The 25,361-nt window shown below is 54.9% G+C and overlaps 1 protein-coding gene across 4 annotated transcripts in view; it reads left to right on the top strand.

Moving 5' to 3' along the window:
• The window catches only part of SORCS2 (sortilin related VPS10 domain containing receptor 2), a 550,792-nt gene that overhangs the window by 335,220 nt on the left and 190,211 nt on the right, over positions 1–25,361 (top strand). For all 4 annotated transcript variants that reach the window (XM_073012526.1, XM_073012528.1, XM_073012527.1 and 1 more), the window contains exon 3: positions 4,093–4,192. In XM_073012526.1, coding sequence (XP_072868627.1) covers positions 4,093–4,192 — 100 coding nt within the window. The remainder of the gene's footprint in view (positions 1–4,092; positions 4,193–25,361) is intronic.

The following is a 25,361-nucleotide window of genomic DNA, read 5'->3' on the forward strand; positions in this document are numbered from 1 at the left end:
GGGTCTTTGTAATCACAAGTAGGGAACCAGAGGGACATGAGACTGTGGTAGTCAGTGCTGTGATGGGAAGCAGAGTGGAGTGACGGGCCTCAGAGCGAGGACTGCAGGAGGTCGCTAGCAGGCGGGAGAGGCAGGGCATGGGTTCTCCCCTGGAGCTTCCAGGAGGTGCCCACACCTTGATTAGCCCTCTATAGACCCCCTGCAGACTCCTGCCCTCCGGAACTGTAGATAATGAATGTTTGCAGCCACTGAGATGCGGGCCTTTGTTACAGCAGCCATGGGAATCTCACAGGCCCCCCAGGTGTAGTCAGCTTGCCGGTGTTTGCGCCCCCTCCGCTGAGCCTGGGGCCCTCATGCCAGGTGTTCCTCATGCACAGCCGGGAGAGGAAGGGGACCTGGACTAAGGTGGGCAGGGAGATGTAGGGATGGAATTTAAAAGCTTTAGGAGGAAAAGTCAGCGGGTCAGTGATGGATTAGACCTGGCAGTGGGGGCAGCCTGGGGGGCTGAGGATGGCACCCAGACCCCCTCAGTTTGATGTCCCCCTTAGTGTCTCCCAGGACTCTCTGGATGTGCCTGTTAGCATCGCTGCTCCTGGCTGCAGGGTCTGTCTGCTTGTGCTCTTGCTCGCTCTCTCTCCCCACAACACCAGCCAGCCTGTCACCCCCATGAGCACAGGGGACAGTGCCCGTGCTGCCCATGGATTCCAGTCGCAGTGTAGTGATGGGACACAGCAGGAACTCAACATGCACACTTCATATGAAAGATTTGAATGAGGGGGTGAATCTGGATTCCTAGGCCCGTAGTATGGGCCTTAAAGCATAAAACGTTAAACAAAGAGAGGGAATGAATGGGTGAGTGGGTGGATCGATGTTCCTCGTATCTGCAGGAGTTGGACTTGGGAGTCATGGATGTCTGAGGAATTGGCTTTGCATTGCCTGCAGGGCGAGGGGTTTCCTAGGCACTGGCAGCTGCTAGGTTTTTTCTTTTATTTTTATTTTTTAGATGGAATCTTGCTCTGTCACCCAGGCTGGAGTGCAGTGGTGCGATCTCAGCTCACTGCAACCTGCACCTCCTATGTTCAAGAGATTCTCATGCCTCAGTCTCCTAAGTACCTGGGATTACAGGCACCTGCCACCTTACCCGGCCAATTTTTGTATTTTTAGTAGAGACGGGGGTTTCACCATGTTGGCCAGTCTGGTCTCGAACTCCTGACCTCATGCCTCGGCCTCCCAAAGTGCTGGGATTACAGGCATGAGGCACCGTGCCCAGCGGGGACTGTGCTTTAAATGGACCCGCCTTCCCTGTCCTCAGGGCCCTTGTACCTGGAATGCAGCTGCCATCACAAAGTACCACGGTGGTGATCTTTCTCTTGGGGTCCTGGAGGTCAGAAGTCTGAGAGTGTTTTTTCCGGAGGCTCTGAGGGAGCCTCTGCTCTCTGCCTCTCATTCCAGCATGGCCGCCTGGGTCCTTGGTACCCTCGACCCGTGGCAGCATCACCCCCCTCTCTGCCTCCGTCTGCGCACGGCCTTCTCTGTATATCTGTGTCCCAATTTCCAAATTCTTATAACACCAGCCATACAGGACTCAGGGCCCACCCTCATCCAGCACGACCTCATCTTAACTAACTGCATCTGCAGAGATGCTGTTTCCAAATTAGGCCACACTCATGGGTTCCGGGTGCACAGGAATTGGGGAACACTACTCAAGCCTGTCCAAGTGCCTTTCCCCAGCCAGGCACAACCTCTCTTCTTCCTTCCGGGCTCTGCGCAAACATCACCTTGTCCAAGGAGCCCTTCTACCACTCTTGTCTGCAACCCAGTGGCCCCACCGCCCCTCCCTCACCATCTGCCTGCACCCCCACACTGTTGATTCTTCTTCCCACCCTCATCGAATTTGATGCTGTCGTATTTTTGCTTCTTTCCTTATTGTCCATCTGCCTCCCTCCATCTCCCGTCCTAGAAGAGCCCCTTCGTAGAGAGCAGGGGCTTTGCTCATGGGCCCTTTCTGCAGGCCACGCCTGGCAGGAGCTCTGGAGTTTGCGGGTGTAAGCAGGCTCTTCTGGCCCAGGGCGGGGAGCAGGACTGAGGCCGGCTGGATGCTGGGCTAAGACGAGCAGTGCCGGTAGTGAAGGGAAGAGAGGACTGAGAGGTATTTGGGAGGCAGGATCGATAGGCAGGGCTTGGAGATGGCTCAGCAGGGTGGGGAAGGAAGGGGAGGCTTCCCCTGTGTCAGGCTCGTCAACACCATTTGTTTCTGCAAGGGCCCTGGAATTTTCTGGGTCTCTGGATCAGATCGATCCTCTGCTAATGGGCCTCTCTCTGCATCCTTCCCAAAGAAAATCAATTCTCTGAGGTTTGAGAGTAAGTGCGTCCTAATTACACCTCCACCGGGCTTCTTTGTTCGCTCCAGCCTGGTCCTCCCTGGGGAGGCCAGGGGCAGACAGAGGCCAGACGGGTCCTGAGGCCCCTTGCCATCCTGGGGAGGGGCTGGCCCCTGGGAGTTAGAGGGCTGGGGGTTGGGGGTCTGCTCTTTGTCCTGGTCTAGGAGGAACCTTGTGGGTCTGAGGCCTGTGAGGGACACACATTCTGGGGACCTGTGGCCACGTGGCCAGCATGCCCAGAGATGACAAACAGTCCACTTTTCTGGAGCCTCAGGTTCACTTGAAGATGTAGGAAATGTCTCCATGGAGAAACCACCAAGGATGTGTTGTAGAAGGGCATGAAATAGCTCCCAGTGGGTGGGGCCTTTATGCTAAAGCAGCTCCAGGCCTGTCCCCTCAGCCCCCAAGGGACAAACTGGGTGAGTCTGAGAAGCACTGGCCTCACAGTCGGGCCACACACATCAGCCCAGGCCGGGCTCGGAGCCAGGTGCTGGGGTCTGAGGCAGGAGCACTGAAGCGTGGTTCCAGCCCAAGGCCTCCTCGCCCAAGCTGGGGAGTTGCCCCCAGTCCCCCGAGCTCAGCTCCCCGCAGCATATCTTGGCAGTGGTCGGACACGGGGAGGCCCTGCAAGGCATGCTGCCCATGACAGGAGCGCCAGGGTCGTGCGTTCCACCCCTGTTCCTCTCCCCACCGCGGGTCTGTGTCTGGGATCTGCATCAATGGAGCAGGGGTGAGATGGGAAATGCTTCCCCGAGCACCTCTCTGATCCTCTCCAGTAGAGTCAGGGCGTATTCTGCAATCCCAGTGTATTTTAACAGGTGATGATAAGAGGTGTTGGTTTCAGGGTCTCTGGGACTTAATCTTCAATGGAGAATTAATTCCATGTCCTGATGCATGGACGGCTTCCGAACAACAGATATGAAGTTGCCTTTGTGGCTTATCTCCCTCTCCTTGCTGGGGAGCCAAGGCGCTTTAAAGCTCAGTGTACTCTCAGATTCTCACTTGGCCAGGAGGGCCTTGCCCAGGGAGGTACTGAGTGGACAGCCCTGTCTCCCAGATGAGCCCAGCAGACGCCACTCCAGGGCGGGCACAGTGCTTTGGGTCTGATTTCCAGCAGCTGCCCGAGCTCTGGTACCTGCGTGCGGTCGCCCTACCATCCTGTGCTGCAGGTGGTGGTCAGGATAGAGGATGGGGCTCCCTGGAGGAGTTCAGAGTCCAGAGAGGGAAAGAGGCAAGCAGACAGGCCACAAGAATGCCTCAGCACAGCCATCGGCCTGAAATCAGACGGGCCAGTGTCAAATCCTGAGTCAGCCACTTATTAACTAAGTGATTTCAGGCAGAGAACTATCCCTTTGGAGGCTCCTCTGGTCAGCTGTGAGATGCCTACGGTAACCTAGAGCTGCCCGGCACATAGGAAGCACTGGGGAGGAATGACTGGCTGGGATTTGGAGTCAGAAGGACCTGGCTTTGGATCCTAGCTCTGGACCTAAGCTCCACACCTGCGTGAGTCCTCAGTGTTCCTGAGAGAGCCCAGTCTCCTCTCCTGCCTTGTCGGGATGCACTGCCCCCAGGCAGAGTGCCCAGGACTGCACTCAAGGTGTCTGGGGCACTCTGCCCACACGGTCACAGGGCAGGGGCTGGACACCGTGTGGGCTGATGAAGGCCGCACCTGGAGGGCACGTGGCTGATAGCTGTCCCCCTTTTCCCCCAGGTCGTCGGATTTCGGGACGTCCTACACCAAGCTCACCCTCCAGCCTGGCGTCACCACCGTCATCGACAACTTCTACATCTGCCCGACCAACAAAAGGAAGGTAGGTGCTGTCTGGGGGTGGCCACCGCTCCAGCTGCAGCTCTGGCTCTCGCCTTGCGCCGCTCACTCTGCAGGGCAAGGAAGCTGCTGCCCTGCCTGCTATCTCCTACTTTGGACCAGGCCGGAGCGTGAGATGTTTCCCTCCCGGCTCTCGCCGCCACCCTTCCCAGTGCCACCTGACACCATTCTGTGCTTTAAGCCAGAGGCCAGGCTTTGGACGAAGGTGCTGCCTGCATACCTGGGGCACGTTTGTCTTCCCCCCGGTTGGGGGGGGGGCACACATCCATCAGGGCACAGCAGGGAGGAGCTGCAAGTCTGGAAACAGAGAGAGAGGCAGCTCTCTTGGGTTGGGAGCCCTCGGAAGGCAGTGCTGAGCAGGCCAGTTCTTCGGAAGTTAGTTGTTGATCTGGTTTTGATTAGGCTGTGATTTCCACCTGAGCTCTCCTTGCTGTTTCCTGGGTCCGGGGGAGCTTCCTGACTTTGTTCTCTGGCTGGCTGTACAGTAGGAGAGAGGGGTCTTTCCGAGGCTACCCACCATGGGTTCCGTGAGAAGCCCCCCTCCTGCGAACATGTGTCTGTGTCCTGGCCCACCCCGAGCCCAGATCCAGGCCGGCAGAGGCACCAGGGCAAAGCCGTTCTGCGAATCTGACTCCATTCAGCAAAGCAGTTCACGGTCACAGAAAGGGACTCAGACCAGTGTTTGCATCCCGGCTCCCCTCTCTGTGCCTCAGTTTCCTCAAATGGGATATCACCCACCTCTCGTGCAGGGAATCGTGAGCTCTAGGATCAGGCACCCAGAGCTCCTGCATGGTGCTCGGCATGAGGTGGGCACTTAGGCCCCTGGGCCCAGCTCTAATGGTGACTTTGAAGGAGAGATCTGAGCAGCTTGGAGTCCGTGAGAAGGCCCGTAAATCAACAGAACATCCAGAAAGGGAGTCGTGTGGGATGGTGATGATTCCAAGGGTACTGGAGTGTTTTGATGGTTGTGCTGGTGGCAGGTTCACAGGGGTTCAGAGGAGCTGGGCGCACTGGCGCTTAGCAGCTTCTGCTGAGACCACAGGCCTGGCTGCAGCAGTCCATGGAACAGGGGGCCTGAGATGAGTGCAGCCTTGATTGGGCCATCTCGGTGGTCTCAGCCATGTTTGTTCATGGGATGTCCTCCCTCTTCCTAAAGCAGGTTGCTTTGCTGGTTTGGTTTGGTTTTGTTTGTTTTCACTTCTTGATTTCTACTGTAGGAGCTTCCAGTTGGACAGACTTGGAATGCAGAGGTGGGGAGGGTTGCAGAGGGGAGGCCAGGGAGACCTGGCCCTGGGGACACAAGAGGCACCTGCTAGAAGGCCATGTCTTGGCATGTAGGGAAGAGGGGTGGTTTGACCTGAGCCAGCCCCTGCTTTTTCCTGGCCCCAGCCCTGGGGATTCACACACCTGATCTCTTTCCATCCCACAGTGGCCCAAAGAGGGAGCCATCATTATCCCCCTTTCCAGGGCAGGACATTGGACAAGAGGTGAGATTTGCTCAGTCTCATACCTGGTGGGGCAGGGTGCCGGATCTGGACCCAGCTTCCCCGAGCCCAAAGCTGAGGGTGGAGGGCATTGTCCAGGCTTGGCAGCGGCGAGGCCTGCACCGGCTGGAAAACCCAAATCGTATGGGAGCAGAGGCAGACACTCTGCCTTCCGGCCCGGCCGTCACCCCTTCCTCCTGGGATTGCTGTCATTCAAATTTGAGGCAAAGATGAGTGGCTTGGGGCTGGCACTGACCCAGGTGAGGGTCCACACCAACCCCAGATACCAGCTGGCAGTGGAGGAGGTCACGCCCCCCACCTCTTGGCCCAGGCCTGAGTTCCTGTCCCTCCATCCAATCCAGTCCTGGTGGTCTTCCAGCGGCTACCCTTCTCCACTCCATGCAGGGGACACTCCGCTCCTGTCCATCTAGTCACCAGCTAGGAGAGTCCACAGGTGTCTGGGATGTGATGGTATCTTCAGGGTCAGCCCCGCAGGCCACGTCTATGTTTGGAAATGTGAAGAGCAAGGCAACAGGGGCAGTAACGGAACCAAGACAGACTCTGAGGCCTGAGGTCAGGGAAGGTGTCACATGGAGACTGGGCCAGACAGCACGAGGTCAGAGAGAGCATCTTCCACATGGAGCAACCTGGGGACATGGCCATGGCCTCCGCTGAGCCTCAGTTTCCTGGCCTGTAAAGCAGGCGGGTGGGAGGACCCATGAGATGATACATAGAATGTGCATGGGGTCAGCAGAGGGGTTTCTAGGCGGCACCAGACCTTCTGTGCAGGCCAAAGGCTGGGGCTCCGTTTTGGGGTACTCAGCAGAACTTCCTCTGCAGGCGGCACTGGGGAGGCATCTGCAGTCTTGAAAGCAGACAAACCCTGAGACAGGTTATTTGAGTCCCTGGGCACAGGCTGGATTCCAGAGCCAGAACAGTTTGGACGTTTAGCCTAGAAATATCACTGTGGGTACAGGATTGAGTCTGTTGGCAGCCTGGCGCCCAGCACAGAGGCTCAGCTGACTTTAAAGGCATGGGATGAATGAATGAGTGAATGAGTGTCACAAACAGCAGTGTGTGCTGCCCAGCAGATGCTGTAGCCGCATCGGGTTTGCCTGGGTGCACACACTGCATTTGCAGGGTGGTATAGAGGACGGTGCCAGCACTGGGGATTCCCCGTACTCAGTTCAACTCTGCCAGGTGCCCCCCATCAGGGAGCTGCAGATGTCTTACCTGTAAAAGGGACAGTGATCAAGGGTGGGCTTGACAGGTGAGCGCCTGGCAGAGCCTTACTCAAAATTGCCATTTGCTATCAGCTGAAGAGAAGCCCCGAAAGATGTCCCAGTCCTGACCCCTGCAACCTGTGAATGTCACCTTCTATGGCAAAAGGGACTTTGCAAATGGGATTAAGTGGAGGATGTTGTGATGGGAAGGTTCTCCTGGGTTGTCTGGATGGGCTCAGCTCAGTGTCATCACAGGGTCCTTGTGGAGGGTGGCAGGAGGGCTAGGGCTGCAGGGGGAGCTGGCAGATGGAGCAGAGGCTGGGGCAGGGCCTGGATGGGGCCACAAGCCAAGGAAAGCAGGCACCTCTGGAAAGAAGTTGGAAAAGCCCAGGAAATGGACTTGCCACCGGAGCCTCCGGAGGAACCAGCCCTGCCAACACCTTGCCTTTAGCTTTGTGCCCTCCATGGCCAGAAGAGAATGAATTTCTGTTGTTTCAAGCCACGGAGTGTGTGGTGATTTGTTGCAGCAGCCACAGGAGGCTGATACAGCCACTGTTTTGAGGAGGAGCTGCAGGGGTGGGGCTGGGAGTGGGGAGGCCGGGGCTCCTGCTCTCCACTCACCCACACTGTTCTGCCCACCCCACAGCCCCCCAGATGGAACTGGCCTCCCGTGGGCCCTCCTCCTCCTGCTGACACATGGATCCTGATTCCTGTTGGGCCCCAGGTGGCAGGAGCAGAGTCACAGGTGCAGACAGGGCTGGGCTTCTGGATGCCCTGGTTTGGGACTGTTCTCACCTCTCCCCACCTACCTCCTCACCACAGGACAAAACTGACCCTCTCTTGGGAAGGCCATGGTCCCCTAGGTTGGAGGCACTGGGAGCCCCACCAAGGGCCTCGGTCAATCTGAACTTGTTGCTTCCAGAGCCCCTGATGCTGCAGGAACTGCTATCTCAGAGGCAGGCAGAGCAGTAACGGTGCAGGGCCAAGAGTGCAGTGGACGCGGGGCACCGGGGAGTGGCAGGGGAATGGGATGAGAGGCTGCCCCGAGGTCAATGCCCTGGCTTTTCTGGCTGGGGCATAGGGGCCTCTGTCTGGGTCTGAGTCTGGCCCTGCAGCCTACCCGCTCTGAGACCTTGAGTAAGTGTTAACCACCCTTGTTCCGGGCTTCCTATTGGCGAAATGGGGATAGTAGCAGTGTCTACACTGTAAGGCTGATGGAAGTAATGAGGTGCTCCTTGTCAAGTACTCCGATCAGGGCCTGGCCCAAGGGAAGGCCCCACGAGTTACTCGTTATTCCTCTAAGGATAACCCACTGTTATCCTTAGAGGGAAACACTGAGGCCCTCCTGGCCAGCCATCTGAGACTTTAGGTTAGGAACTGGCTGCAGGGTGACAAAGCCTCACACGTGTGGCCCCGGTGGGCTGTGTCTATTGGAGGGACCAGACGTGGCCATGCAGCAGAGGTGTCCGGGTGGCTGTGCCAGGCATGGGGGGCATTGCCCTGGCCCTGCTTATCTGCACCTGGGTCAGGCTGCTTGCTCTTGGCATGGCCTGCCCACACCTCTGTGTTTACAGAACACATTAATTCTCAGTGATGGGAACCAGGGCAGCGATTTGTTGTCTAACTAACAGGGAGGCATGTGCTTCCCTGTGATGCTCCTGGCAGAGCGCTTCTGCCTTGGGAGAATGAAACATTGGCTCCTGTCTGCAGAGGTGGGACGGGCCACGTGCTGAGTGGGGCTGGGGACAGAGGTCGGCGGGGCCAGAGAGCGTGTGGACTCAGAGGCTGAGGGCAGCAGAGGGCCCGAGCTCCAGGCAGCAGGCTCTGCTGCTCCTTCTCTAGTGGTACAAACTGTAGGCAAGTTCCTAATCTGCCTGCGCCTCAGTTCCTTGTCTGTAAAGTGGGGTCGTGATGGTGAATAAAGATTACTTGGGTTAATGCATATACGGTACCTAGAATCAAGCCTGGCACACAGTTTGATAGTGGTCTTGTAACAAGTGGGAACTCAGGCTGATTTGGTTTTAAATGCATTTAGAGGCAGAAAAGTCACAGTTACAATTCCACATAAAACGAATTTGACTTTACATGTCAAGTAAGGAGTGGGGCAAGCCAGAGAAGCTGGTTAAAGCAGAAAAAGAGACTCAGGGGGTACAGGGCTGGTCTTCAGACACCTGCATGGTGGTCCTGGGGAACAAGAGCAGCCCATGACTGGGGCAGAGGCCAGGCGTGATTCCTCCCTACTCCTCAGCCGTGCACAGCCCCTGGCACTCAAACGGAACTCAGGAGAGAAGGATGTGATGGGCTGGGCTGGGGCGCGTCTGGGAAAGATATTTCCATGTAATATGAAGCAAAAATGGCCTTTATCATTGCATGAAACTTATCCACTTGGAGTTTCTTGATCCCTTCTGCTACCCTCTCGGTGATCATTTTCGGTGTATCAGACTTTCGGCTGGAAGCAGACATCCCCATACTCAGATGTGTGGGCAGGGGCAGGACCCACCTCGGGGTCACGATTTGTTCACTTCTATTACCCAAAGCAGAAAATGGAGGCTCACGGAAGCTGGAAGAGTCGTCCAAGGTCACCCAGCCCGTAGACAGAACAAAAACAATCACTGACACATGGTGCTTGAACCCAGGTCTGCCGGCCCCTACAGTACCCCTCGTCATGCTCCGGGCTCCCCAGGCACCCTTGCAGCTAAGTTCTCGCGAGCTGGTGGGGCTTGCTGTGTCTGTGCGAGCACAGCCCGGCCCACTTGGCTAGAGGCTAGAAATCAGCAGCTGCTTACTGCACACCGGGCGCAGTCTGAGGGCTGCCGAACTGTGTAACTCTGGGCAGATCCCATTTCCTCTCTAGGCCTCCATTTCCCCGTCCCTTAGATGAGGCAGCTGAACTGATCTAGCTCCACTATCCTAGCCTCTCCTGGTCTCCTCCCAGGGCAATCCTCTGGGAAGAGTAGCAGCCATGAAAGGGGATGCCCGTGCCCTGGCCATCTCCATGGTGAGAGGGCAGCTTGAACGGGGTCTCTAAGCCCCTCCCAGCACTCACACACACCCATTCAACAGATATGGGGCTGAGGCCCTACTAGGTGCTGGGCTGTGTGCTTGGTGCTAGAGAGAGCCTTCCCTTTGTCCAGTCTTAAAGAGAGCAGACACAGATTAGGTATCTACTATGCACTGGATCCCTTGCTGGGCACTGGGGAGCAAAGGTGAACTGGACAAACAGCTCTAACCTTCTAGAGCCTCTGAGGGTCTGGTGGGGCCCTAAGAAACTGAATCTCCCTGCTGCACGTTTATAGAAAGAATGAGAAAAGGGTGGCCAGATGCAGTGTCTCACGCCTGTGATCCCAGCACTTTGGGAGCTGAGGCTGGAGCATCGCTTGAGCCCAGGAGTTTGAGACCAGCCTGGACAACATAAAAAAATAAAAATAAAAAGTAGCCAGGCCTGGCATGTATGGTCCCAGCTACTCAGGAGGCTGAGGTGGGAAGATGGATTGAGCCCAAGAGGTTGAGGCTGCTGGGATCTATGATCCCGCCACTACACTCCAGCTTGGGTGACAAAGTGAGACACTGTCTCAAAAGGAAGAAAAGGGGGCAAAGTCAGCCTTTAGCCAATAGAGTATTGACCCGGGTGACTCTGATTGGGAAAAGATCACTTTGTTTACAGGAGTGCGTGCCGTGCCAGGTCCGCCTCTCTGTTATTGGATAACGGATAGGTTTTTCAGGAAGATGTGTATACTATTAGGAGTCCATTTAGCAACAATTACAGGCGGAGCAGCACTTTATAGCTTCTTGGAGACCACTTTGCAACCTGTCTTAGGAAATGAATTCCCTTTTATTTTTGTCTCACCTGCAGTAGAATCAGCACTCCCTGGCCTTGCTGCTCCTGGCCAGGCATCCTACTATTGTCATGGCCGGACCCGAGACCCTGGGGGCCCTGAAGATCCCACACATTCCCTGCAGTGCTCACATCAGCTTTGGGCCAACAGTATGTTTCCTTCCGACTTGGCCCCAGGAACCCTGTGGCACGGGGAAGTGTGAAGGCATGGCCCAGAGGAGCTGGCCCAGGCATGGAATTTCTTCCAAGCATCGTGTTTTATATGAAAAATTTATGTGAATTTGCATCTTACTCCATTATATATCAGTGTTGGCTTGAATATTAAAATCACATGCACACATTTTCACCAAAAAATCTTTATGTTAAGCTGGTGATCTGGGAGAAGGCCAAGTCCTGGGGCACCCTGGCCCATGCACCATATCACCTGGGCCCTTGACCCCAGATATGAGAAGCACAGGGTTAGGACAAAATCCCCATGAGTTCACCTCTTCCCTCATCCCACTCACGTGCCCGTGTCTTCGTGGGGGAACTGCCACGTGCCAAGCACTCAGGATTGAGCAATGAATCAAGTGAAAATTTTGTTTTTAAGAAGCTCAAAGTGTTGCAGAAAGCGAAAACTTCCACTCAGCAGAGGCGGTGTGGTCATGATAAAGAATGGCCCTGTGTCCTGAAGGCCTGTTATGAAAGGCCTGTTATGAAAGTTCAGCCATGGTCTCCAATCCCTACAGCAGCCCTGCAGGGTAAGGATGCTCATGGGCCATCGCACAGGCGAAAGAAATCGAGGCCCAGAGAGGCCAAGTTGCTTCCCCCAGGCCCCATGGCGGGTGGGCTGTCGAGTCATGACGTGCCCCAGGTCTAAGGGCCCCTATCAGTGCTGCCCTGTCACTACCCCCCAAAGCCTTCCAGCAGCTCTGTACAGACACCAAAAACCTGTGCTTTGGGCACAGGGCCCTGCCCCCAGGGGAAACCTGAGGGGTGGGGCACAGGCTCTGGAGCTGTGGATCCCCGAATACAGGTTCCCAAGTTCTCTGGACCTCAGAGTCCTCACCAGGAACACAGGGTGGTGGTACTGCCTGCTCTCCAGGCCCCAGCTTCATGGGACTGTGCCATTCAGGCCGAGCCGAGTCCCAGGCTCCTCTTGAGGCTGTGCCCATGTCCGCTTCCCGTGGACTCTCTGAGTGCCTGCGAGAACATAGAAGTACAGTACTTTGTTCTGCTCTTTGTCTGTGGGTCTGTCTCCCACCCATGTGTAGGGTGGCCGCTTGCTTCCCCACCACACTGGGCTCTAACGGCTCACCCTCCCTTCTTGTCGTCTTCCTTCTCTTTGTCTCTCACACTCTCTGTCTCTCTTCCCTCCACTCCAAACCCCTGCCTTCAGCCCTACAAACTCCTTCCCAGTGCAGGGGCCCGCCCCTGTTGTTGAGGCCCCACCTCCTTCCTGCTGTGGTGGCCCAGCCCCTCCCTGTTGTGGAGGCCCCGCCCCCTTTCTGCTGTGGAGGCCCCTCCCTGCTGTGGTGGCCCCACCCCACCCTCTTGTGGAGGCCCCGCCCCTCCCGTTAAGGAGGCCCCGCCAGCTTTCTGCTGTGAAGGCCCCACCCTCTCCCTGCTGTGAGGGCCTTGCCCCTCCCTGCCCCTTCCCTTCCCTGCCCCTGCCTCTCCTTCCTGCCAACTGCTGACCTCTTAGACCCGCCAGGGTTTTCTTTCCTCTCCTTCTGGACCTGAGCTGTGCATGGTGGTGCTCAGAGGCAGCCGAGATTAGCCCGGGTCCCGTGGACATAGGACCCCAGCCTTCTGTGGCTCGGACCCCTGTGAGTCATGTACTGTGTCCAGCAGGGGATGGCAGCACCCCGTGGCTGCTTTGCCACTGCTTGTGTTTTGTGGGACCCCCACTCTGTGTGCAGAAGCTTGGGAAGCCCCAGAATCTGCGCTTGCACTTCACGGCTTTGACCTTAAGGCCTTCTGAGCAGCGGGAGCCACGCTGCATGGTCCCATGGTGCCGAGATGCTTTCGCGCTGTGCTGCGTCCTGCTGTGCAGTTCTTCCTGCAGAGGGTCTGGCCAGCATCACCCGCTCCCCGGCCACACATCTGATGAAGAGTGAGTCATGAGCGAGGGCAGGGGGACAGAGTGGGGAGAACGGGCTTTATGGAGACTCAACCCCAGGTTCCCCATTTCCTGGTCCTCCGACCTCTGTATCCCAGGTGTGAAGTGGGGATGAACATTACCCAAATCATCCGGTCCTGTGGACTATTAAATGGGAGGAGGCCTGACTCAGCAGCACAGGCCTGGCCCTGGCAATCAGTGTTGTAAAATGGCCAAGGGAACCGGCCAGCGCCCCACCCAGGAGGCTGCACTCAGGTCAGAGCCAGTGTGGGAGGCGTGAGGGTACAATGCCAGGCACACAGCTGGGGCTCAGACAGGACCAAACTATCCCTTCTGTGTCTTCTCCTGGACCTGTCTGTCATCTGCCATGACCATGGACTGACACTCCTGAAAGCCAGCCCATCCTTTCGGTCTCCCCGTGATGGGAAATGAGGGTGAGACTGGCATTATGCTTCAGGAGGGGAGTCAAAGGGTGCCATGCCTGGGCCTGAGCTGCGGCAGGGCTGCCATGCGTGCATCTGTGGCCTCTGGTGGCGTAGGGGTGTGGGCACCAGTGTGCACCCTCGTACAGAGTCTCATCCACGGTGCTTAAGCTCAGGGTGCCTTGTGGGACCCCAGGACCTGGGCACAGGCTGGGGCAGCCACTCGCAGGGGAAGCATTGCTAACTTTCCTTTCTGCTAGTGATCTGGGCTGCCAGGGAGGATTCCCGGTGCTCTGAATGGCCATGCAAACATTTGCAAACTGTGATCATTCTCTGATGATGGTCTCCGGGCAAGACTGGCCATCAGTGGAGGGGCATCCCTAGCCTCCTCAGGAGGGGCGATCACTCAGGAGCCCTGAACCAGGCTTGCTCATGGGCAGTGGCTCACAGCGGTGGCCAGGGTCTTGTTGGGGGGTGCCCAGCCAGCCAGGCCTCTCCCTCAAGTTGTTTGCCCTTTTTCTTGAGGAGTGGACATCAGAAGCATCTGTGGACATGGCTGAAAGGCCACCTTTTAAGCATCATGTTGCAGACCAGAGACACAGCTAGGCTGGGAGGTGGGAGGAGTGTGCAGGGTCAACGCCTCCACACGGAGCCCCCTAGTTTCGGCCTTAAATATGCAGCACACGGGGCTTGTGGACATGATGGTGCAGCTACACCAAAGAAAAACGCAGTTAGAAACCAACAGGAAAGCTGGAGTCAACTGTTTTAATTCCAGGACTCCAGCTTGAAGGTCCAAGCGTGGCCAGCAGCAAAGCAGCTCACCAGCGGGCACACTTTGGGTGCTTCTGGCTCCCCAGCCATGTGCAGGACCACCTGCCAGCTCCCCACTTTTTGGCCCCATTCCCCTTTTGTAACAGGGGTGAAGGCAAGGCAATTGCCCAGCAGAGCTCCAAGACCAGGAGAGCTCCAGAGAGAAGGAGCTTTGCCTGCTTCGGCCAAACCAAAGGGCCCATTGGAAGCCCCTCCTCCTCACCCCTCATGGGGGGGGTGTTTGGGGGGGGGATCTCTGCCCTGCCTGCACTATCTTAAACAATTAGTGATTGTCAATTGTCATGACAGCCCTGCTCCTGGGGCTGCCCGCAGTGCTTTGGGCTGAATTGTACCCCTCAAAAAGATATGTTCGTTTCCTAACTCCTCATCCCTGCCAATGTGTCCTTTGGGAATAGGGTCTTTGCAGCTGTGATCAAGGTAAGATGAGGTCATTTCCAACATGACTGGTATTTTTATAAGAAAAGGAGAGGAGACTCAGAGACAGACAAGACAGAGGGCAGGTGACATGAAGACATACGGGGAAGAGGAGAGGGCCAGGATGACAGAGGCAGAGGGGAGTGAGGGAGCTGCAGGATGGGGGCACCTGGGAGCCCACAACACTGAAAGTTAAAAGGAAAGCCTGGAATGGATTCTGTCCCAGAACCATAGGGAAGCACTGCTGACACCTTCATTTTGAACTCACAGTCTCCTGAATTTTAAAAGGACACATTTCCGCTGTTCGAAGGCACTTTGTCTCACATGATCCTCAGAGCAATGGCCAGCATGGTGGTTGCCCAGTTTTGCAGATGGGGAGAACAAGGCTCACTGGGGCTGAGCGATTTGCTCAGGGTGGGTGGGTGGGGATCCAGCTTCCTGCCTGTGAGCACAGCACTGCCTCCCACGCTCCACCCATACTTCCTCTTCCCTCTTAGGAGGGATGAAAGCAGGAGATGCCAGGCCCCTTCAGACCCTCACCCAGCCCAGCGACCCACAGGGCCAGGCCATTTGCAGGAGGGAGAAGATGGCCCTCTTGATGGGGGAGTGGCCTACATGGACAAGGAGGGCCAGGCTGGCTAGCACGTGTCAGTGGCCAGCACATGGCAGTGGACAGCCCAGGTTTTGGGGGGCCTTGGAAACCAGGCTGAAGGACACAGGATGGCACAGAGCTCCAGAGGCTTCCATGTCGGGGGTGATGGGATCAGATGTGCTGGTTGGTTGGTTTGCCTTTTAAGAAAGTCCACTTGCTGCACTTGGGAGACAAACGGGGTGAGGGAGAGTGAGAGGCAGGGAGGGTTACCCATCCAAAAGCATCCCTCCATTCAGCTGTTGACTCATTCATTCATCAGCCCACTAATTCATTCATTCATTCATCTATCCACTTATCCATCCACCCAGCCATCCATTCATCCATCCACCCACCCATCCAGCCAGCCACCCACCCAACCCACCCATACAGCCATCCATCCATCCACCCACCCACCCACCTATCCTCTATCCCTTCATCCATCCATCCATCCACTCGTGCATTCATTATGCATCAACTTATTTATTCATTCAACTGATATCTATCCCATGGCCATCTATGCTGCTGCTGACAGCTGTGAGGTGACATCTAGGTGAGAGATGATGAATTGGTAGGCAGGGACAGGGTTAGGATGTTCCTTGTTGATTAGGTGATGTGTTAGCTGTGGGTGAAGGGGATGCTGTTTCCTGAGATGGGGAGCCCTGGAGAGGTGGCAGAGCTTAGTGGGAGCATGGAGGCTCCAGGATGGGACAGGCAGAGTTCACCAGCCTGGGGCATCTGAGGCAACATCCCACAGGCTCAGGGCGGCCAAATGGGTGCTGGTGCATGGTCAAGGCCAGCAGTAAGAAGAGCTGCATGGGGCCCCTGCCATTGTAGATTCCAGGGGTGAGCTCTCAGGGGATGCTTCCTCCAGCCTGGGACAGCCTCCCTGCTCTCTTTCCTGGTTCCACCCTGAATTCTCTGGTCAGCTCAGCACAGAACAAGAGACAGAGGGAGCTGGGGTATTGACCCCTAGCTACTGGTGAGCTAGTTCAGGGCCCTTGCAGGCCCTGAGCATCCACAGCTCCCTGAGAACAAAGCCGGGCTCCTGGAAGTCTCTTGCTGTCCCACGTCTCCCCCATGGCTGAACTCTCAGGGCGTGGCTGGTTCCTCTGAGGGCTGTTACTGTGAGGGGTGGGAGCCCCTGCCTGGTGGGAACAGAAGCCTGAGTGTGGAGCCCTGAGGAGGGCTAGGAAACAGAGCTGGGGCTAAATGGGCCATCCCTTCCAATCAGCGATGTTCTCCATTTCCCTTGATCACCAGGCAGCATCCCCCGTGCCGGAGAAAAATGGCTCAATTGGGCTTGTCGCTATACAGAGTTTTGTCTCAGAAATAGAGTGAACCCTGGAAGCTTCAGCTCTAATGCATGGAAAATTATTCCCTCTTAAAGTCAATAGATTATTGTAGGAGAGGAGGGAAAAGAAAAAAAAAAAAAAAAACTCGAGCTTTTCAGAAAACAAGTCTCCTGGGTCTCCTGCTCCTGGAACTAATAAAGCGGAGAAAGGAAGGGACTCTGGAGTTCCTCCCTCTTCTGAAGAGCATGCAGAACCGAACCGAAACACTGGAGCCAAAACATAGAAAGTGCAAATGCCCCAGGCTCAGGGGCACACACACAGCAGCGGGGGGGCTCCAGCCTCTTCCTCAAGGGCTCCGGGGACCCTCCTGATGGAGACTCCCCATGTGCTGGGTGCTGAGCTCAATGACTTTTCACCTGTGTCATCCATCAGGGCCGGAGGGAGTGACGGGGGGACCTAAGAGAGACAGGGACCTGCCCATGGGCATAAGCAGCATCCCCCAGGACAGTGACTGTGACCACCATGTTAGAGACAAGGAAACAGTCTCACAGAGGCTCGGGGACCCATCCAGGACCCCAAGTCAGCAAGGGACTGGGTGATGAGTGAGATTCAGACCCACGGCTCTCTGAGACCCAAACCCAGACCCACCCCGCTACATCAGCAGACTCTAATCTCACCCCATAGGCCCCGGAGAGCCTGGTGTTTGTGGGCACCTGCCTGCCTTTCTGTGATTTCTAAACTAAACCTGCTGCTGCCTCTGTCTTCAGGGAAAACCAGAGTGCACCCTCTGCCTCCGTCAGCTCAGATGGCTCTCACAAAACACTCCAAACTGGGTGACTTAAACAACAGACATTTATTTCTCATAGCTCTGGGGTTTGGAAGTCCAAGATCAAGGTTCCAGCAAGGTCAGGTTCTGGTGAGGGCTGTCCTCCTAGTTTACAGGTGGCCGCCTTCTCGTTATCCTCACGCGGCAGAAAGAGAGCTAGCCAGCTCTCTGGCCCCTTCTTACAAGGGCACCAATCTCATCACGAGGGCTCCACCCTCAGGACCTAATTCCTCCCGAAGGTCCCACCTCCAAATCCCATCACCTTGGGATTAGGGGTTCCGCCTGTGAATTGGGGAGGAATACAACATTCAGTCCATTGTAGCCTCCTTGTCCAGACCACCTTTCTTCTCTCACGGGAGGTGGGAGGTCACGTTCCAGCAGCAGCTCAGAGGCATCCAGGGACCAAGCCTGGGTCACCCAGCAGAGCCAAGGCTCAATTCAGCAAGGCCTCCCTCCAGTCCTGCCTCTTCTCCCCTTCCCTGGCACGGGTGGGGCTTGCTTAGCGGCAAACTCAGCCTGCCCAGAGGGAGGCCTGCTGTGGGTTGGGGGGAGGGGGCTCTCTCCTCTTCTCCTCTGCACCATCCCCCACCTTCCTGCCATCTTTGCCTCAATATTGCATGTGGGTTCCATCGCAGCGAGTAATCCCCAGCTGTCTCAGCCCACAGTAAATAATACACGGTGCTGTCCTACAAGTGGGAGACGAGGCAACAGGTTCGTTACCTTGCTCCTGAGAGCAACTGAGGGACCCACATGTGCAGGGTGACCATGACACCTGGCCTCAGAGGTCATCAAAGGTCACAGGTGCAGCCAGTGATGGTGGGCCCCTGCCTCCTCGTGGGGACGCTGCCATGGGCTTCCCACAAGAGCACATGTAGCCTCGTTCCATTTTCCAACACTGTAGTCACGCAGCTTCCCTGTTAAGCAAGAAGTGGGATTTAAGGGAGCTCCCTCTGATAGGCTGTGCTTGCCGTAGCCAGAATTTCATCCCTCTTCCCTGCAAAAACACATATTAGAAAATAGTGACAAATCACTTTCTTATCCCTTGTGCAGTAGGGGCTCTTACAAAGCCCGAAAGATCATTGCCCAGTAAAAGTAGCTTAAATTCCCAAGTGATTTCTGTAGTGGGGAATCCCCAGGTCCAGGGAGGCCTTGGTTGGGACAAGGGTAGTTCCAGCAGCTGCTGCCTGTTTTTGCTGACAGCCCCTGCTTTCTGGTGCTGAGAAACACCACCCCAGCACTGCAAATCCACTCATCCCCAGGCTCATAAAACTGGGCTTCTCCAGGCGTTTATCACATGAACGGTGCCACATCTACATGGGGACATAGGGCTTCAGCACTGCCCTCTAAATCTCATCCATCCTGGACACCCAGGAGTCTTAATACTGGGCCCCTCTCCATTTCCTCACTGCCCCCAGCCCACACTACCTTCACTACTGTCTCCTCTCACCAAGCTGACTCCAGCAGCCTCCCCATGGTCACCCTGGTCCTCCCTAGCCCACTTTCCTCCACTTTCAGAGCCCAGCTCTGCCTGGGCCACTGCCATCCCTGGTCACATACTTAGAGCCTTTTGCCAGCCTTCTGATGTCAGTTACTGCAAAATCCAGGCTGCCTGAGCTGTGCCTGCTCACCTCTGCAAACTCATCTCCATGCCTGCAGGCCTGTGCCTGCTGACCAACCAGCCATTAGAGGTGGGTCCTTTCCAAACTGGGGCCTTGGCCCATGCTCCTCCCATGCTGGGACACATCTGGCCCCACCTTTCCTACCCCATTCTTTGTGGTCAATTCCTGTTTACCCTGAAGCTCTGGGTTCAGATCCTGTCTCCTTCCACCCACCTCCCTCCCAACCCCAGATCAGCTCAGGACCCCAGTCACGGCATCTCTCTGCGGTTCCCCGCACGCACAGACCAGTTTGCAGTGAGACCTGCATGTGTCTGTCTGGGGCCGTGCATCTGTCTTCCTTACCCCACAGATGTACCCCAGAGCAGGAATTCTGTCTCTTGCCTTTCTGTCCACCGGCACCTGGCACCCTGCCTGGAACATCATTTTGAACAAACAAACGCATGCACGAACAAACTGATTAAAAAGCAATCATTAATGAAACCCAGTCTCTACAGGCTATGGCCCACGTGTCTGAAATGTTCACTGCAGGCCAACATCTGTGGATTCTGCTTTAGGCAGTGAACTTTCTTCCTGATTTTTTTCATCATAAGCAATGTAGGATCACACTCCTTTGTGCCAGGAATAGTAATTATATTTTCTGAAAGCAAGGAGGAGAACATTCCTCCAGATACATTCCTTGGTTAGAATTGCTGGGCTGAAAGAGGAAAGCCTTTGAGGGCTCTAACACGTATTACCACCTTGCTTTTCCAAAGTGACCCCTATCACCAGCAGAGAGGAATGCCCCCGCGACCACTTGTCTGAAATACACTGGGAAGTCACCTTTGATTTTACAGGTAAGGAGTCTGTGCATGGCTAATCCTTGGCCTCATGGGCAGTGATTCCCATTCCTCGGATGCTCTGGCCGGGTCTGATGTCTGCCATCCACTTTGGTACAAGGTGGGGTCCTTCCTCATCACAGAGCTGAAGTCATCATGGAACTCTGTAATGAGAGCTGCTATGTACTAAGTGCCTGCTGGAAGCTGAAGCTAGGCACTCTGTGGAGTGCTTCCTGCCAGGGGGATTGGTGACATACAAGCATGATCATCCCCACCTACAGACAAAGTGGGGCCCAGCACAGGGAAGCGTCTCCTTTGGTGACACAGAAGGGAACTGGGCTTTGAACCCTGGGCATCTTGTGCCAGAGAGTGTCTCACAGTCACGTGACAATGTGCCTCACCCTGGAATGGCGGGTGTGAGGCAAGGGCCCTGTGTCCAAGCAGAGAGGGCACAGCAACAGGAACGGTCACACCCAGTGGGCTGGTGAGTGTCCACAGTGACCCAGGGAGGAGGCAATCAGGTGCCTTTCTGCTGCCATTTTTCACCAGACAAGCAAAGAGCAACCACATCTAACATGAGACACTGAGGAAGGAAATAGCCTAAAATCCTGGTCTCTGCCAGGTTGACAAGAGAGCCGGCCTTTAACACCCAGCAGGTCACTTTCTGAGCCAAGATGCCCCATTCCAAAAGGCATCAGCATAGCCTGGGGAGCTGATCCTCTGATTGGCTGGGCCTGGGTCACATGTTCTCCATAGGGGCAGGGTCCATCCACCCACATGGCCATGGCGGGAGTCAAGGGAGGAGGGTTCCCCAAGCCTGGTGGTGGGCAGGAGCATGCCCCCAGCAAAGGCAGGTGGTAGAATGAGAGCAGCTTGCGTCCCTCCATCCACAGAGAAGTCCAGCAACTAATGATGCTCTTGGTACATTTCTTCTATCACTATTGCTTTTTTTTATAAGAAAGCATTCCTTATTTTAGGACTTTAAAAAAATCTCCAACTCCTTCCTGCTTCTTTCAACTCAGCAGCAAATCTATCGATTTGAAGCTTGAAAGGAACTCCCAGCCTGTCTTTTCAACCCACCTGCTTTCCTGGGGAGATGTCCCAGCTTGGACAACATTCTAGATGTTGGCCTTTCGTTGATGTGGTGGGGCATTGGGTGGGGGACTGGGGCAGGGAATGGATTCCCCAAGTCAGAGGCCCCTGAGCCCAGACCAGACTACAGGGCACTGATAATCCACTAGTCACTGGTCACCTAAGGGCTGACCTCCTTCTCCTTCACCTGCTGGCCATGGGTCACTGGGCTTCTCCAGAACTCTGTGTTCTTATTGGGACGTGGATGGTTTCTGCACAGAAAGGGAGAAATTTGATAATGCTTGTGATGAACCCAGCACTGGTGCAAGCACATAGTAGGTGCTCAGTTAATTCTTGCTCCTTTCTGCCTGCCCACAGGCCGCTACACACACGCAAAGTTCCTCCTTATCTCACAACTTCTCTCCTGAATGAGTATGAACCCCTTGGGGACCAGCACCTTATCTTATCCCTCTTTGCCCTCAGGATACACCAAGGGCAACCATATAACAGTACCAGTGAATTCACTAGAATGAAACACATGAGCCCCCGCATCGTGCCAGAGGGCCTGCGAAAGCTCACCCTAGGCAGTGGGATGGGTTAGGGCAGAGGGAGATGAGCTCTCATATTTGCTCCCAAAGACTGGAAGGAATTCGATGTAACTAAAATATGAATCCATTGGCAGATGAACAGAGCAGGGCCAGGGAGGGCTGGTGGCAACTGGAAATAGCAGCTTCTCTTCACACCTGCCGGGAGCTGGTGTGTTTTTTTTTCCGTGTGTGTGTGTGTGTGTGTGTGTGTGTGTGTATTTCTTTTTTTTTTTTTTTTGAGACAGAGTCTTGCCCTCTCACCCAGGCTGGAGTGCAGTGGCGCAATCTCGTCTCGCTGCAAGCTCCGCCTCCCAGGTTCACGCCATTCTCCTGCCTCAGATTCCCAAGTAGGTGGGACTACAGGTGCACGCTGCCACACCCAGCTAATTTTTTGTAGTTTTAGTAGAGACGGGGTTTCACGGTGTTAGCCAGGATGGTCTTGATCTCCTGACCTTGTCATCTGCCCGCCTCGTCCTCCCAAAGTGCTGGGAGTACAGACGTGAGCCACCACACCAGGCCGTGTGTGTGTATTTCAAGCAGCTGAGGCTGCAGATGTTCGATGGTCAACTGCAGTTGCCTTCCTGGCTGTGAACCGCCCTGAGACTGTGCTGTCAGGGAGTATGTCTCCCTGGGCAAAGATGAGGGTGCCCAGCAAGTAACTGGGGGCCTGAGTTCTGGGCCTGTCCCTGCTTGCTCCTGCTGGGGACCATCTGCAGAGGACGACATTTCCCAGGGCCTCAGTTTCTGCTTCTGCAAAAGGAAATGGAGCCTCCTGGGACTCCAAGGCGCTCTGGCACCACTGCTTTGTGTGGTGGGTAGCCAGGTGGCTTTGGTGGGGATCAGCAGACACCAACACAGACTCACAGCTGCAGAAAGGGGTTTTCTTGGCAAGATGTCAGATAGAATTGAAAACAGGGAGGTGTCTGGGGAACCTGGCTGGCAGAGGGCAGGGGACCCAGAGGCTGCAGGAATCTTAGTAACCACACAGCTGCTGTTACAAAGAACGCAATGACTGCCCACCCTGTGTCTCTGGTAGATCATGGACTTGTCCATTATGAAGGCAGGAAACTTGATGGACTCTTCCAACAGGACAATCCACTGTAGGGGAGAGGTTATCCTTCATGAGGAAAATGGAGTAGTTTTACCAGACAAAGCGGGGAGTGTGTGCTCAGTGCTCGTATGTTCATTACCACTTGGGGTAAAACAAAGCGTCCAAGTGTCTGAGCCCTTTGTCCGTCTGTCTCACCTGCTCATCTGCTGTCTTGGCCTTTGCTTCTCTCCCAGGGCTGTGAACCAGCTGAGCTTGTCTTTCCTGCAGTTACCTTTTTGTTAAGCCCGTCTCATTTCAAAGCTGGGCTTGGTTTACTGCACAAAGGGGTAGTGACCACTAGTGACTTGGCCTGGTCTTTCCTGCCCTGAATTTGTCCAGAGAAGGCCACTTCGTTCCTAGAAGTTCTGCCTAGCCCATTGATTGCTTGCTATTTGTCATGGCAAAATATGCTGGAGCTATAGTTTCCAATGTGATTGAAATTCTTAAGGGAAAATCGGGTTGATAATGTTGGTCAGGGTCTCTCAGCGGAGCCTCCTCCCCATCTCACTGCAAATAAAAGGATTGCTTCATCACTGTCATCCTCAGGCCAGAGTTCCTTGGGGCTTCTTCTTCCAGTTTGGTTCAGCAGACATTTCCTGAGCCCCTCTTCTGGCTTGGCATCCGCTCGCTTGTGCTACTGTAGAAATAAGGACCAGCTTAGAGAAATTCAAAGTCCAGTAGGGAAGACAGGCAAGAAAATGGGTGATCCTTGTGCCACATCGGCCGTGCATGCTGAGCCAGAGGGCAGTCAAGGGCTGCGACATGCACAGAGGCCTTGACTGACCCAAACCGACGCAAAGGAGGTGATGCCCTGGGCTGAGGCTGCTGCCCCAGGAGAGCCGCAAAGAGCCCACTGAAGTGGGGACAGCTCTGAGTGTCGCTGTGATGGTTTCTTACTGTCCCAGTGACATAAGCTGGGTCTTCTCTGCTGTCAGGGCCATGAGGTGAGGCATGTGTCCACAACACCCTCACCCAGAACCTTCCCTGGCTCTCCATTCAGCATCAAACTCCAGGCAGCCTGCAAGCCAAGCTCTTTATCAATGACTTTAATATTATTTAAAAACATTGATCAGCGCCTCCTGGGCTGGGTCCCAGTTTGTGAAAGGAGACTTTGACTAGGTATATGAACAAATTGTAATATACAAATAATGCCACCGTGTAATTACTCTGGTTTAAGAGAATAATTAAATGGGTAATTATGCGTCATAATCGGCAGCATTGCCTGCTCCGCAAATCATGACGTCCTTAACGGTTGCAGCCGCATCACTGTGTTCCAGGCAGCTCATAAATAGATGCCTAAGGATGCGGCCGCGATATGAATCCTAATTGTCATGTAATTAGAGGGCAATTAAATAGTTATTTGTCCCATATCAATTAGCCATTACACATCCTCCAAAGTCCCACTACGCTTTGAACAAAATGTGGCTCTCTCCCTCCCTGACAGGAAAATGAAAACCTGTTTCCCAAGATCCAGGGCCCACGCAAAGTGGGGCAGGTGCATTGCTGAGGGTCCTTGGCTGTGGTATCTTTGGGATCTCTGACCTCAACAATGACTATATTCCTGGTCATGGTTGGAAGAGAAAGAATCCCAGGAAGGTGTCTCTGTCCCCTGGGGTACCAGCACTTTCGGCAGGGCAAAGAGGGTGGCTCGGCCCTAAAATCTGGACCAGGACGTGGAGGGCTGCCCACACAGGGCTCTACTAGAGAGTAACCCTGATTTCTCTGACAAAAAAGCATTGGCCCCCGTCCAAGCTTCCCCAGGTTCCCTCTAAACTGACGACGAAGACAGAGCATAAAATAGCCAGAAACAAAGAGAGAGACCATGCCAGCAGCTGAGGCCTCCTGCTGGGTAGGTAGAGAAAGCTTATGGAGCTGGGACACCCTGGCCCATTGCAGGGAGCAGGAATAGCACTTCATCCTCCTGCCATGGCCATGGCTGCACTCAGGGGAGTGGGCATCTCCTCACTCACGCGCACTGCTCCCGGGACAACTAGATGGCTTTTCCTCCCCACCTTCCCGCCTCCCCACTCCAGCACCCCTGAGCTCTGTATTTGTGCCGTCTATAAGGCAGGAACAGGGGTATGGACGGGCCTCTGGAGAAGGCTTATTCCCTGCAGTGTGCGGTCTCTGTAGAAGTACAGTGGTGAGGAGAATGGATGGAAGGTTAGAAAAATGGATGAAGTGGAGAGGCAGCTCTCAGGGAAGAAGGCAGAACTAGGAAGGGAGTGAAGATGGGGGTGGAGCAATTGTAAGACAATGAAAGGTTCAACCACGGAACAAGAGGTCATTTTGGAAGTCTGAGAGCACAGAATGGACACTGCAGGAAAAAGGAGTCAGTGATGCAGAGGAAGGGCTGAGAAGGGGTCTGGATGGCCAGGTGGCAGTAAGAAGATGCCAGGCTGGGAGGGCAACAGAGCCAGCCTGAGAACCACAGGGTCCTAGGGAGATCCAGACCAAGTCACAGATGTGTGGGTGGTGGGGTGATCAGGGGAGAGTTCCTGAAGGGGAACAAAGCCCTGGTTAAGCCAATCCTCACCTTCTGATTTTTTTTCTTTAATTATGAGGGGGGAAAAAAAACACCTTGTACTTTTTCCTCAAAAAAGAAAACATTCTGTATAAAATATAAAAATGCATCATTACAAACATATTTTCAATACTGAATTTCAAAATGATAAAATGGAGTTGAATGCCTATAGATAGGTGTAGAAGAAGACTGATTTCAGAATTTTATACCCAGCTAAGCTGTCCTCTGCAGGCTGAGATAAATGCAACTTCAGATAGCAGAACATCATGAACTGTATGCCCAGGGACTTGTCTTCAAAGGAGACTGCCTGGAAAACATCTTTTGCCAGCAGAGAGATGAGTGAGGCTCCATGTGGGGAAGGTGCAGGTGTACGAACCCAGGTATGGA

This window comes from Chlorocebus sabaeus, chromosome 27 (assembly GCF_047675955.1).
Source record: "Chlorocebus sabaeus isolate Y175 chromosome 27, mChlSab1.0.hap1, whole genome shotgun sequence".
NCBI lineage: Eukaryota > Metazoa > Chordata > Mammalia > Primates > Cercopithecidae > Chlorocebus > Chlorocebus sabaeus.